Source organism: Eleutherodactylus coqui, chromosome 5 (genome assembly GCF_035609145.1).
Source record: "Eleutherodactylus coqui strain aEleCoq1 chromosome 5, aEleCoq1.hap1, whole genome shotgun sequence".
NCBI lineage: Eukaryota > Metazoa > Chordata > Amphibia > Anura > Eleutherodactylidae > Eleutherodactylus > Eleutherodactylus coqui.
This window is the reverse complement of record NC_089841.1, coordinates 161,783,763-161,798,486: the sequence shown is the minus strand read 5'-3', so window position 1 is coordinate 161,798,486 and position 14,724 is coordinate 161,783,763. Positions and strand designations below refer to the sequence as shown.

The 14,724-nt window shown below is 52.1% G+C and overlaps 1 protein-coding gene across 1 annotated transcript in view; it reads right to left on the bottom strand.

Moving 5' to 3' along the window:
- Positions 1 to 10,712, bottom strand: part of LOC136628826 (solute carrier family 2, facilitated glucose transporter member 11-like) — a 51,795-nt gene extending 41,083 nt beyond the window's left edge. Inside the window, exon 1 of the mRNA XM_066604920.1 lies at positions 10,580 to 10,712. Within this exon, the coding sequence (XP_066461017.1) occupies positions 10,580 to 10,712 (133 nt within the window). The remainder of the gene's footprint in view (positions 1 to 10,579) is intronic.
- Positions 10,713 to 14,724: the final 4,012 nt, after the last annotated feature.

Here is a 14,724-nt window from a genome sequence, read left to right as displayed (position 1 = left end):
TGAGGTAGTAGTAAGGGCAGTAAGTCCGAGGGAGGAGCGCACAGAGGATTCGGAGGAAGAGCAGCAGGACAACGAGGTGACTGACCCCACCTGGTTTGCTACGCCTACTGAGGACAGGTCTTCAGAGGGGGAGGCAAGGGCAGCAGCAGGGCAGGTTGGAAGAGGCAGTGCGGTGGCCAGGGGTAGAGGCAGGGCCAGACCGAATAATCCACCAACTGTTTCCCAAAGCGCCCCCTCGCGCCATGCCACCCTGCAGAGGCCGAGGTGCTCAAAGGTCTGGCAGTTTTTCACTGAGAGTGCAGACGACCGACGAACAGTGGTGTGCAACCTTTGTCGCGCCAAGATCAGCCGGGGAGCCACCACCACCAGCCTCACCACCACCAGCATGCGCAGACATATGATGGCCAAGCACCCCACAAGGTGGGACGAAGGCCGTTCACCGCCTCCGGTTTGCACCGCTGCCTCTCCCCCTGTGCCCCAACCTGCCACTGAGATCCAACCCCCCTCTCAGGGCACAGGCACTACCGTCTCCTGGCCTGCACCCACACCCTCACCTCCGCTGTCCTCGACCCTATCCACCAATGTCTGTCAGCGCACCGTCCAGCCGTCGCTAGCGCAAGTGTTTGAGCGCAAGCGCAAGTACGACACCACGTACCCGCACACTCAAGCGTTAAACGTGCACATAGCCAAATTTATCAGCCTGGAGATGCTGCCGTATAGGGTTGTGGAAACGGAGTCTTTCAAAAGTATGATGGCGGCGGCGGCCCCGCGCTACTCAGTTCCCAGTCGCCACTACTTTTCCCGATGTGCTGTCCCAGCCCTGCACGACCACGTCTCCCGCAACATTGTATGCGCCGTCACCAACGCGGTTACTGGCAAGGTCCACTTAACAACGGACACGTGGACAAGCACAGGCGGGCAGGGCCACTATATCTCCCTGACGGCACATTGGGTGAATTTAGTGGAGGCTGGGACCGAGTCAGAGCCTGGGACCGCTCACGTCCTACCCACCCCCAGAATTACGGGCACCAGCTCGGTGGTGGTATCTGCGGCGGTGTATGCTTCCTCCACTAAAGCACCCTTCTCCTCCTCCTCCTCCTCCAACGCAACCTCTGTCTTGCAATCAAGATGTGTCAGCAGCACGTCGCCTGCATTCGGTGTCGCGCGGCGTGGCAGCACAGCGGTGGGCAAGCGTCAGCAGGCCGTGCTGAAACTACTCAGCTTAGGAGATAAGAGGCACACGGCCCACGAACTGCTGCAGGGTCTGACAGAGCAGACCGACCGCTGGCTTGCGCCGCTGAGCCTCCAACCGGGCATGGTTGTGTGTGACAACGGCCGTAACCTGGTGGCGGCTCTGCAGCTCGGCAGCCTCACGCACGTGCCATGCCTGGCCCACGTCTTTAATTTGGTGGTTCAGCGCTTTCTGAAAAGCTACCCACGCTTGTCAGACCTGCTCGGAAAGGTGCGCCGGCTCTGCGCACATTTCCGCAAGTCCCACACGGACGCTGCCACCCTGCGCACCCTGCAACATCGGTTTAATCTGCCAGTGCACCGACTGCTGTGCGATGTGCCCACACGGTGGAACTCTACGCTCCACATGTTGGTCAGGCTCCATGAGCAGCGTAGAGCTATAGTGGAATACCAACTCCAACATGGGCGGCGCAGTTGGAGTCAGCCTCCTCAATTCTTTACAGAAGAGTGGGCCTGGTTGGCAGACATCTGCCAGGTCCTTAAAAACTTTGAGGAGTCTACCCAGATGGTGAGCGGGGATGCTGCAATCATTAGCGTCACCATTCCTCTGCTATGCCTCTTGAGAAGTTCCCTGCAATGCATAAAGGCAGACGCTTTGCGCTCGGAAACAGAGTCGGGGGAAGACAGTATGTCGCTGAATAGTCAGAGCACCCTCATGTCTATATCTCAGCGCGTTGAGGAGGAGGAGGAGGAGGGGGAGGAGCATGAGGAGGAGGGGGAAGAGACAGCTTGGCCCACTGCTGAGGGTACACATGCTGCTTGCCTGTCATCCTTTCAGCGTGTATGGCCTGAGGAGGAGGAGGAGGAGGAGGATCCTGAAAGTGATCTTCCTAGTGAGGACAGCCATGTGTTGCGTACAGGTACCCTGGCACACATGGCTGACTTCATGTTAGGATGACTTTCTCGTGACCCTCGCATTACACGCATTCTGGCCACTACGGATTACTGGGTGTACACACTGCTCGACCCACGGTATAAGTAGAACCTTTCCACTCTCATACCCGAAGAGGAAAGGGGTTCGAGAGTGATACTATACCACAGGACCCTGGCGGACAAACTGATGGTAAAATTCCCATCCGACAGCGCTAGTGGCCGAAGGCGCAGTTCCGAGGGCCAGGTAGCAGGGGAGGCGCGGAGATCAGGCAGCATGTACAGCACAGGCAGGGGAACACTCTCTAAGGCCCTTGACAGCTTTATGGCTCCCCAGCAAGACTGTGTCACCGCTCCCCAGTCAAGGCTGAGTCGGCGGGAGCACTGTAAAAGGATGGTGAGGGAGTACGTAGCCGATCGCACGACCGTCCTCCGTGACGCCTCTGCCCCCTACAACTACTGGGTGTCGAAGCTGGACACGTGGCCTGAACTTGCACTGTATGCCCTGGAGGTGCTTGCTTGTCCTGCGGCTAGCGTCTTGTCAGAGAGGGTGTTTAGTGCGGCTGGGGGAATCATCACAGATAAGCGTACCCGCCTGTCAACCGACAGTGCTGACAGGCTTACACTCATCAAGATGAACAAAGCCTGGATTTCCCCAGACTTCTCTTCTCCACCAGCGGACAGCAGCGATACCTAAGCAATACGTAGGCTGCACCCGCGGATGGAAGCATCGTTCTCTATCCCCATCAAAAACGGGGGCCTTTTTGCTTCATCAATCTGTGTATAATATTCCTCCTCCTCCTCCTGCTCCTCCTCCTGAAACCTCACATAATCACGCCGAACGGGCAATTTTTCTTAGGCCCACAAGGCTCAGTCATATAATTTTTGTAAACAATTTTCATAAGTTTCAATGCTCATTAAAGCGTTGAAACTTTCACCTCAGCCAATTTTTATTTTAACTGGGCTGCCTCCAGGCCTAGTTACCAATTAAGCCACATTAACCAAAGCGATTAATGGGTTTCACCTGCCCTCTTGTTTGGGCATGGGCAATTTTTCTCATGACCACCAAAATGCTCGGGTGCTCGTTACTCGGGACGAAAATTTCGCGATGCTCGAGGGTTCGTTTCGAATAACGAACCCCATTGAAGTCAATGGGCGACCCGAGCATTTTTGTATATCGCCGATGCTCGCTAAGGTTTCCATTTGTGAAAATCTGGGCAATTCAAGAAAGTGATGGGAACGACACAGCAACGGATAGGGCAGGCGAGGGGCTACATGTTGGGCTGCATCTCAAGTTCCCAGGTCCCACTATTAAGCCACAATAGCGGCAAGAGTGGGCCCCCCCTTCCAACAATTTTTACTTCTGAAAAGCCCTCATTAGCAATGCATACCTTAGCTAAGCACTACACTACCTCCAACAAAGCACAATCACTGCCTGCATGACACTCCGCTGCCACTTCTCCTGGGTTACATGCTGCCCCCCCCCCCCCCCCGCACGACCCAGTGTCCACAGCACACACCAAAGTGTCCCTGCGCAGCCTTCAGCTGCCCTCATGCCACGCCACACTCATGTCTATTTATAAGTGCGTCTGCCATGAGGAGGAACCGCAGGCACACACTGCAGAGGGTTGGCACGGCTAGGCAGCGACCCTCTTTAAAAGGGGCAGGACGATAGCCCACAATGCTGTACAGAAGCAGTGAGAAATATAATCCTATGCCACCGCCATCAGGAGCTGCACACGTGGGCATAGCAATGGGGAACCTATGTGCCACACACTATTCATTCTGTCAAGGTGTCTGCATGCCCCAGTCAGACCGCGTTTTTTTATAAATAGTCACAGGCAGGTACAACTCCGCAATGGGAATTCCGTGTGCACCCACAGCATGGGTGGCTCCCTGAAACCCACCGGCTGTACATAAATGTATCCGATTGCAGTGCCCTGGACAGCAGAGCTAACGTCAGATTACATGCAGGTGGGCTTCGGCCCACACTGCATATCCCAACCTGACGGGGGTTTTTAATTCATAGACACAGGCAGATACAACTCCCTATTGTGAAGTCCCTGTGGACCGACAGCATGGGTGGGTGCCAGGAAGCCACCGGCGGCACATAAATATATCCCATTGCATTGCCCATCACAGCTCAGGTAATGTCATGTTTAATGCAGGTGGGCTTCGGGCCCACACTGCATGCCCCAGTCAGACTGGGGTTCTTTAGAAGTGGACACATGCAGTTACAACTCCGTGTGGACCGACAGCATGGGTGGCTCCCTGGAACCCACCGGCGGTACATAAATATATCCCATTGCAGTGCCCAGCACAGCTGATGTAACGTCAGCTTTAATGCAGGTGGGCAAAAAATGAATTGGATTACACTGTAGGCGAGGGCCCCAAAAAATTGGTGTACCAACAGTACTAATGTATCTCAGAAAAATTGCCCATGCCCAACCAAGAGGGCAGGTGAAACCCATTAATCGCTTTGGTTAATGTGGCTTAATTTGTAACTAGGCCTGGAGGCAGCCCAGTTAAAATAAAAATTGGTTCAGGTGCAAGTTTCAACGCTTTAATGAGCATTTAAACATATAAAAATTGTTTACAAAAATTATATGACTGAGCTTTGTGGGCCTAAGAAAAATTGCCCGTTCGGCGTGATTACGTGAGGTTTCAGGAGGAGGAGCAGGAGGAGGAGGATGATAATTATACACAGATTGATGAAGCAAAAAGGTCCCCGTTTTTGATGATGATAGAGAACGATGCTTCCATCCGCGGGTGCAGCCTACGTATTGCTTAGGTATCGCTGCTGTCCGCTGGTGGAGAAGAGAAGGCTTTGTTCATCTTGATGAGTGTAAGCCTGTCGGCACTGTCGGTTGACAGGCGGGTACGCTTATCTGTGATGATTCCCCCAGCTGCACTAAACACCCTCTCTGACAAGACGCTAGCCGCAGGACAAGCAAGCACCTCCAGGGCATACAGTGCAAGTTCAGGCCACGTGTCCAGCTTCGACACCCAGTAGTTGTAGGGGGCAGAGGCGTCACGGAGGACGGTCGTGCGATCGGCTACGTACTCCCTCACCATCCTTTTACAGTGCTCCCGCCGACTCAGCCTTGACTGGGCAGTGGTGACACAGTCTTGCTGGGGAGCCAGAAAGCTGTCAAAGGCCTTGGAGAGTGTTCCCCTGCCTGTGCTGTACATGCTGCCTGATCTCCGCGCCTCCCCTGCTACCTGGCCCTCGGAACTGCGCCTTCTGCCACTAGCGCTGTCGGATGGGAATTTTACCATCAGCTTGTCCGCCAGGGTCCTGTGGTATAGCATCACTCTCGAACCCCTTTCCTCTTCGGGTATCAGAGTGGAAAGGTTCTCCTTATACCGAGGCTCGAGCAGTGTGTACACCCAGTAATCCGTAGTGGCCAGAATGCGTGTAATGCGAGGGTCATGAGAAAGGCATCCTAACATGAAGTCCGCCATGTGTGCCAGGGTACCTGTACGCAACACATGGCTGTCCTCACTAGGAAGATCACTTTCAGGATCCTCCTCCTCCTCCTCCTCCTCCTCCTCCTCAGGCCATACACGCTGAAAGGATGACAGGCAAGCAGCATGGGTACCCTCAGCAGTGGGCCAAGCTGTCTCTTCCCCCTCCTCCTCATCCTTCCTCCTCATGCTCCTCCTCCTCCTCCTGAACGCGCTGAGATATAGACAGGAGGGTGTTCTGACTTTCCAGCGACATACTGTCTTCCCCCGACTCTGTTTCCGAGCGCAAAGCGTCTGCCTTTATGCTTTGCAGGGAACTTCTCAAGAGGCATAGCAGAGGAATGGTGACGCTAATGATTGCAGCATCCCCGCTCACCATCTGGGTAGACTCCTCAAAGTTTCCAAGGACCTGGCAGATGTCTGCCAACCAGGCCCACTCTTCTGTAAAGAATTGAGGAGGCTGACTCCCACTGCGCCGCCCATGTTGGAGTTGGTATTCCACTATAGCTCTACGCTGCTCATAGAGCCTGGCCAACATGTGGAGTGTAGAGTTCCACCGTGTGGGCACGTCGCACAGCAGTGGGTGCACTGGCAGATTAAACCGATGTTGCAGGGTCCGCAGAGTGGCAGCGTCCGTGTGGGACTTGCGGAAATGTGCGCAGAGCCGGCGCACCTTTCCGAGCAGGTCTGACAAGCATGGGTAGCTTTTCAGAAAGCGCTGAACCACCAAATTAAAGACGTGGGCCAGGCATGGCACGTGCGTGAGGCTGCCGAGCTGCAGAGCCGCCACCAGGTTACGGCCATTGTCACACACGACCATGCCCGGTTGGAGGCTCAGCGGCGCAAGCCAGCGGTCGGTCTGCTCTGTCAGACCCTGCAGCAGTTCGTGGGTCGTGTGCCTCTTATCTCCTAAGCTGAGTAGTTTCAGCACGGCCTGCTGACGCTTGCCCACCGCTGTGCTGCCACGCCGCGCGACACCGACTGCTGCCGACGTGCTGCTGCTGACACATCTTGATTGCGAGACAGAGGATGCGGAGGAGGAGGAGGGTGGTTTAGTGGAGGAAGCATACACCGCCGCAGATACCACCACCGAGCTGGGGCCTGCAATTCTAGGGGTGGGTAGGACGTGAGCGGTCCCAGGCTCTGACTCTGTCCCAGCCTCCACTAAATTCACCCAATGTGCCGTCAGGGAGATATAGTGGCCCTGCCCGCCTGTGCTTGTCCGTTGTTAAGTGGACCTTGGCAGTAACCGCGTTGGTGAGGGAGCGTACAATGTTGCGGGAGGTGTGGTCGTGCAGGGCTGGGACAGCACATCGGGAAAAGTAGTGGCGACTGGGAACTGAGTAGCGCGGGGCCGCCACCGCCATCATACCTTTGTAAGCGTCCGTTTCCACAACCCTATACGGCAGCATCTCCAGGCTGATAAATTTGGCTATGTGCACGTTTAACGCTTGAGCGTGCGGGTGCGTGGCGGCGTACTTGCGCTTGCACTCCAACACTTGCGCTAGCGACGGCTGGACGGTGCGCTGACAGACATTGGTGGATGGGGCCGAGGACAGCGGAGGTGAGGGTGTGGGTGCAGGCCAGGAGAAGGTAGTGCCTGTGTCCTGAGAGGGGGGTTGGATCTCAGTGGCAGGTTGGGGCACAGGGGGAGAGGCAGCGGTGCAAACCGGAGGCGGTGAACGGCCTTCGTCCCACCTTGTGGGGTGCTTGGCCATCATATGTCTGCGCATGCTGGTGGTGGTGAGGCTGGTGGTGGTGGCTCCCTGGCTGATCTTGGCGCGACACAGGTTGCACACCACTGTTCGTCGGTCGTCTGCACTCTCAGTGAAAAACTGCCAGACCTTTGAGCACCTCGGCCTCTGCATGGTGGCATGGCGCAAGGGGGCGCTTTGGGAAATAGTTGGTGGATTATTCAGTCTGGCCCTGCCTCTACCCCTGGCCACCGCACTGCCTCTTCCAACCTGCCCTGCTGCTGCCCTTGTCTCCCCCTCTGAAGACCTGTCCTCAGTAGGCGTAGCAAACCAGGTGGGGTCAGTCACCTCATTGTCCTGCTGCTCTTTCTCCGAATCCTCCCTTGGACTTACTGCCCTTACTACTACCTCACTGATAGACAACTGTGTCTCATCGTCATCGTCCTCCTCACCCACTGAAAGCTCTTGAGACAGTTGCCGGAAGTCCCCAGCCTCATCCCCCGGACCCCGGGAACTTTCCAAAGGTTGGGCATCGGTCACGACAAACTCCTCCAGTGGGAGAGGATTCGGAACCATTGCTGCCCTTTCTGGGCAGGGGCCCGAGAACAGTTCCTGGGAGTCTGCCTGCTCCTCAGAATGTGTCATTGTAATGGAGTGAGGAGGCTGGGAGGAAGGAAGAGCAGCAGCCAGAGGATTCTGAGTTGCAGCAGTGGACGGCGCAGAAGTCTGGGTGGTCGATAGATTGCTGGATGCACTTTCTGCCATCCATGACAGGACCTGCTCACACTGCTCATTTTCTAATAAAGGTCTACCGCGTGGACCCATTAATTGTGAGATGAATGTGGGGACGCAAGAAACGTGCCTCTCTCCTAATCCCGCAGCAGTCGGCTGCGATACACCTGGATCAGGAGCTCGGCCTGTGCCCACACCCTGACTTGGGCCTCCGCGTCCTCGGCCGCGTCCACGTCCTCTAGGCCTACCCCTACCCCTCAGCATGGTGCATTACCAGTAGTGCAGAAACAGAACGCTGTAATTAAATGTGCCGCTTATTGGCCTGTGGTTGGAGGCTGACTTCGCTTACGAAACGCACAGCAGAGGCAGGAAAGAATTTTTCGCAAGCCTGCTGTAACACTTAGCTGTCTGCGTATGAATTAGGACAACTACCCCCAGCAGAGACCCAGTACACTGAGGACGGTCACAGGCAGCCCAAATAGATTTTTTTTCCCAAATGTTTTTGGAAAGGCCCACTGCCTATATACACTAAATATGTCTTCTGTCCCTGCCTCACCACTACTGGCCCTGGACAATGTAAAATTACTGCAGACTGTTTCACTGTGGACAGGAATACAGCGGTGATGTAACAGGCAACACAGAGCCAGGAAAGAATTTTGTGCAAGCCTGCTGTAACACTTAGCTGGCTGCGTATGAATTAGGACAACTACCCCCAGCAGAGACACAGTACACTCAGGACGGTCACAGGCAGCCCAAATAGATTTTTTTTCCCAAATGTTTTTGGAAAGGCCCACTGCCTATATACACTAAATATGTCTTCTGTCCCTGCCTCACCACTACTGGCCCTGGACAATGTAAAATTACTGCAGACTGTTTCACTGTGGACAGGATTACAGCGGTGATGTAACAGGCAACACAGAGCCAGGAAAGAATTTTGCGCAAGCCTGCTGTAACACTTAGCTGGCTGCATATGAATTAGGACAACTACCCCCAGCAGAGACCCAGTACACTGAGGACGGTCACAGGCAGCCCAAATAGATTTTTTTTCCCAAATGTTTTTGGAAAGGCCCACTGCCTATATACACTAAATATGTCTTCTGTCCCTGCCTCACCACTATTGGCCCTGGACAATGTAAAATTACTGCAGACTGTTTCACTGTGGACAGGAATACAGCGGTGATGTAACAGGCAACACAGAGCCAGGAAAGAATTTTGCGCAAGCCTGCTGTAACACTTAGCTGGCTGCGTATGAATTAGGACAACTACCCCCAGCAGAGACCCAGTACACTGAGGACGGTCACAGGCAGCCCAAATAGATTTTTTTCCCCAAATGTTTTTGGAAAGGCCCACTGCCTATATACACTAAATATGTCTTCTGTCCCTGCCTCACCACTACTGGCCCTGGACAATGTAAAATTACTGCAGGACGCAATGCTCTGCACGGCCGATATACAAAAAAAAAAAAAAAGTGCAACACTGCAAAAAGCAGCCTCCACACTACTGCACACAGTCAGATGTGGCCCTAAGAAGGACCGTTGGGGTTCTTGAAGCCTAAAATAACTCCTAACACTCTCCCTATAGCAACTCCAGCAAGACAGCACTTTCCCTGAACTATGTCAGAATGCATCTGTGGCGAGCCGCGGGAGGGGCCGATTTATATACTCGGGTGACACCTGATCTCGCCAGCCACTCACTGCAGGGGGGTGGTATAGGGCTTGAACGTTGCAGGGGGAAGTTGTAATGCCTTCCCTGTCTTTCTATTGGCCAGAAAAGCGCGCTAACGTCTCAGAGATGAAAGTGAAAGTAACTCGAACATCGCGTGGTGCTCGTTTCGAATAACGAGCATCTCGAACACGCTAATACTCGAACGAGCATCAAGCTCGGACGAGTACGTTCGCTCATCTCTAATTTTCTCATGTGAACACTTCTATAGGAACCTATTGGTTCCTAATAGAAGCGCATTCTGTACGCTGCTAGCAGCGTGAAAATTAGAAAGAAAAGTATAATAGCATAATGCAGAGTTCTAAGTAAATACGCTCCCAAGTTGTTATGTCATGGAGAATGCAAGTATTTGCTAAGGTTATGCTCACACCTGCATCGGAGGCTGCACCAGGAGCTTCCTCATCAGATTCTGTTATATGTGATGGAAAGAACAGTGTGCATCACTAATCTTGGACTTCAAGACTGCGAACGACAAACTCCATTATAAATGAATAGGGTCCAACAGGCCTGCTTGGTGTCCGCTGTCTAACAGATGCAGCATGGGGGGCGTGGCCTAGCCAGCAGAGGTAGCGGTCGCACAGAAGCTCTGCTCCTGTGACCCAGGCGGATAAAACCTTTTTCAGGCATCCTTGACCGAGGGAGACACCGCTGAACACCTGCTTCAGCAGCTCTGCAGCCTAAGGAGCAGAAAGAAACGCTGTGGACAGCTGAGGGACGCCGAGAACGATCGGGGCCTACACCCGCGAGAGAAGCCGGGACCTAAATTTTCGGAGGACCGGGAGGCACGCGGGGAGCTGGACTCGCGGAGAAACACCAGCTAGTGCCAGCGGCTGCCCACTTACCCGGAGCCAGGAGAGGGACCATCAGGAACAGGTTTGGAGCGGGAGGTGGGGAGCGCGCTCGTCTCCTGGGGCACGGCACAGCGGTGGTCCGTTCAGAAGCGGGAAAAGTGTGAAGAGGCTGCAGCGGCGCCATAGAGACGGGAGGCAGGTGAAACATCTCCAACACAGACTGGGGGCACAATTATTAGCACTTGTGAGCCGCACACAACCTACTACCCAAAAGTAACATACACTTACCCACTAGGAATCTGCCGCTGAGGCTGTATGCTTCCCCCCCTCCTCCCTCCATCTCCGGTCCGCAAAAATTGCACTTATACAAAGGAGGACCAAGACAAGAAAGGCCCCACTCAGTTTGTCTCCCCGGAGCAGATCTGAGATCTAAATCAAGAGACATTTCGCCCTGTAAAAGTTCAAAAGCTTAAAAGCTTATAAGCAATAAAAGCACTAAAAGCAGACAGAGCACTAAATACTATAGAGAGCTTGCAGCTTTTCGGTTCAAACTTGCTCAGCTAAAACTGGACTCTCTGCCTACCAGGCTGACCCTAATATAGGGGCTAATACCTTAACAACTCAAACCCTACACAGGCCTAGCCTGAATTTTTTCCTTGCTGCAGAACCCTGTTGCCGGCTCTGCAGACCAAAGCTCCCCTCTCAATCTCATTCCGAGATTTTCTGCTGACCCGTGGACCCTGACATTGGCAACAAAGCTAAACTCTCTACAGGCATAGCCTGAATTTTTTCAGAACCGCAAGCAGCAGTTCTCCAGAGCAAATATATCAGGTACTTAGTTCAGGTGCTCACCGCTCCACCCATCACTGTCGGGGTGACGCTGTAAATTGTAAGACAATTCGAATCAGCTGCGCCGCATAAACCAGCTCGGCACTTCAAATCTCTTAAATCCTTTCAATTAGCCGAGCATTTTGTCTAACAGATGCAGCATGGTTGTCATTTGTAACATAAGCCACATTACAGATGTGAGCAGAGCTGATATACAATTGTGCACATAGGCATACAGTCAGGGGTCGCTGGGGTTGCAGTGGTAACAAGGCCCCTGCACTCGGGGGGCCCAGAGGCTGCCCTCCACCATTTATATATGCATATTCAGTGCTAGTCGCTCTGTCTGCAGCGCCGCACGGATCACGGGGCAGACAGTGCGGCCAGCCTGAAAGGGAAGCTGAGAAAAGCGGGGGGGGGGAGGGAGGCAGCCACAGTGCCAGTAGGGAGTTCAGCACAGTGATGAGGTCATCATGTGCTGCCCCTGCCCCCTGCTGAACAGAGGCTGCTGCGTCTGCCTGATCTGCTGCTATAAAGGGAGAAGTGGTCCAGGGTATGTGTATATGTGTGTATGTTTGTATATATATATATATATATATTTAAATATATATATATATAGTGTTTGTGTATATATATATATATATATTTATATACACATATATATAGTGTGTGTATATATAGTGTGTGTGTATATATATATATATATAGTGTGTATATATAGAGTGTGTGTATATTTATAGTGTGTATATATCTTTCATTCATCTGTCTGTCTGTCTGTCTATCTATCTATCTGTCTATCTATCGCTGGTATAAGGCCTCATGTCAATGGGGAAATTCGAGCCAGCACGGATTCCCTGTGCAAAATCTCGCGGCGGGTCCCTCCCGGCCCGCAGACATAAGGCCAAGAAATAGATGATACTCACGTGTCTGGACGCTGCAGTTCTTCCCTCCATCACGGCCGGATCTTCTTTTTCCTGCCCGGCGGATGTGCTCGGCACGCTGGCAGCATGCCGCGCGCATACTTTTTAAAAAAACTCCTGCTTTCCCGCGGTCCCGCGGCATGGACGAAGTAACAGCTGTGTCTGTGCTGTGGGACTGGACGGCTTTGTTAGGCTTCCATGGAAGCCGCGGTAGCCTCTCCACGCGCCAGGGAAAAATGATATCTGCAGTTATTTAATTACCACGCTGAACCTTTGCACCAGGGCCCCTGAGCCTTTAGGTACGCTCCTGATTGTGCACATTTAGACATAGTGTATGCTAAGAATATGACATAACAGTAATTAGTGTTTTTCTTACATGATACATGCATGCTCTTCTGTTTGTTAATACTTGACCAATCACTCATTACATGAGTAGTCACTGGAGGAAAGGTATGAGAAGTGACCTGAAATTCTAATCAGTAACTTGCCTAGTTCTACTATATCAATGTGACTCAGCAAAGCCTCAAATACACTTTCCCATCCTATCTTTCTCTCTGTTAAGGAGGTCATACACATTAGAAGTGTGTTGTCTGAGCCTGCCTGTTATCCAAGATAGCACATTATGCCAGGCATGTAGATTGCCTGTTAGAGGTATCTTAAATATTCTATTATGCAAAGTTGCTGTCAAATGAATTCTAATCCAATGTTATTAAAGTCTGCAATGTGGTTCTGCTTTGGATTTAGTGTCTGTAGTTCTATAAACATCACCTTCTCCTGGACCTCAGAAGTGTTTATTCCCAGGTTCGTTGGATATGAACTGTAGACACTCCAGCACTACAGGTTGGGCTTGCTCAGTAGCAACGACTAGGGATGCCTTTAATTTCTTCAGCTCCCTGGACCGGATTGCTGACCAATAGCAGGGCAGCATTTAGTGGGGACACGCACAGGAAGGAAGTACAGATGGGGAATTGTAGTAAATGTAGTTCCAAGCTGCTTGTGGGCAGGAATGTGGTGGGCATCTTGGAAAATAGTGATGTGGGGAAACATCAGAAATGGATGACAGGATAAGAAGGTGACAGGATAAGAAGGTAATGACTGCACTTATACCCATAACCAGCTGTGCATAAACATGGCACAAACAACTTTCTTATGTAGAATTTTTGAAAATTTGCTTCACAACCCGGAATATCCCAATAAAGTAGAATACTCCGTTATCCTGATATGGCCATTTTATTAAATGTCTTGTTTTTGTATGAAATAATAGTTTTGGATTATATTTTCTTAGAACACTGAGGCAGGGTTCACACAGGGCGGATTCCCGTCGGAAATCTCGCGGTTTGGCCGCAGCAAAAACCGCAAGATTTCCACCGGGAGAACCGCCTCGGTTTAAGCCGCGGCGGCTTTGAAGCGGCCCGACCGCATGCTTTTCCGTTGCGGCCGGCTCTCCCATAGAGGAGAGCGCGGCCGTGACATAAATAAACAAAAAATCGAAAGTAAACAGACGTGCTCAATCTTTGCATACAGTATGCATACAGATGTATGTAAGAATGCTCTGCAGACTGTGTGTTTCCCAACACGACTGTGGCTTACAGTACCGGAGGGATGATCTGTAACCACCACCACAGATCCATCCTCAATCAGCTGCTTCTGTTGGACACACTGGAGCCATCTGAGCAGTATCCAGTACATCATAGTAAGGGTACCTTAACACAGGGCATATCTGCTGTGAGCTTTCCACAGCAGAGAAACCCGCAGCAAATACTCCAGTGGCCTAATACGCACTTTAATGGTGCGTATGTAGCTACGGTTTATGTTGCGGATCAGCAACAGCTTTTCACCCCCGTACTTCAAGGATTGAAATGCGCAGCACAAATGGGCATGCTATGGATTTGGGCATGTTATGGATTTGTAATTCACAGATTTTTTCAAAAACACTGTGGATTTATTGTGGAAATTTTCTGCTCTATTTGAAGGATATTTTTGAACTCTCCTCCACATGGCTTGTACTGTTAATGCTATGAAATTTCCTGTAGGGTATGCAGCAAATACCGTCCATGGCATGCTATGGAAATGCGATTCTTCCTGCACACGAGTGAAAAACAATTGCAGTTTCCGCTCATGGAGGAAAAGTCACAGCATGCTCTATTTTTGCGCAGATTCTGCGCGGACGGCTTCTATTGAAGTCAATGGAAGCCATCCAATCCACGACCCTTCTGCATTTGACATTGCCGGAAGGTCGTGGATTTCGCAGCATCGCTAGGCAATGATGTGGGAAAAGCAGGAGTTTAAAAAAAAATCTGTATTGCGCATGTCTGACGGTGAGCCGTGCGGACCATCCGCAATACAGATGAAGATACAATACAGGTGCCGCTGCTGCCAGTGCCAGATTTTGCTGTGGGATTCCACATGCAGAACCCGACCCGCCCATGTGCAGGAAGCCTAGGAGTGGAC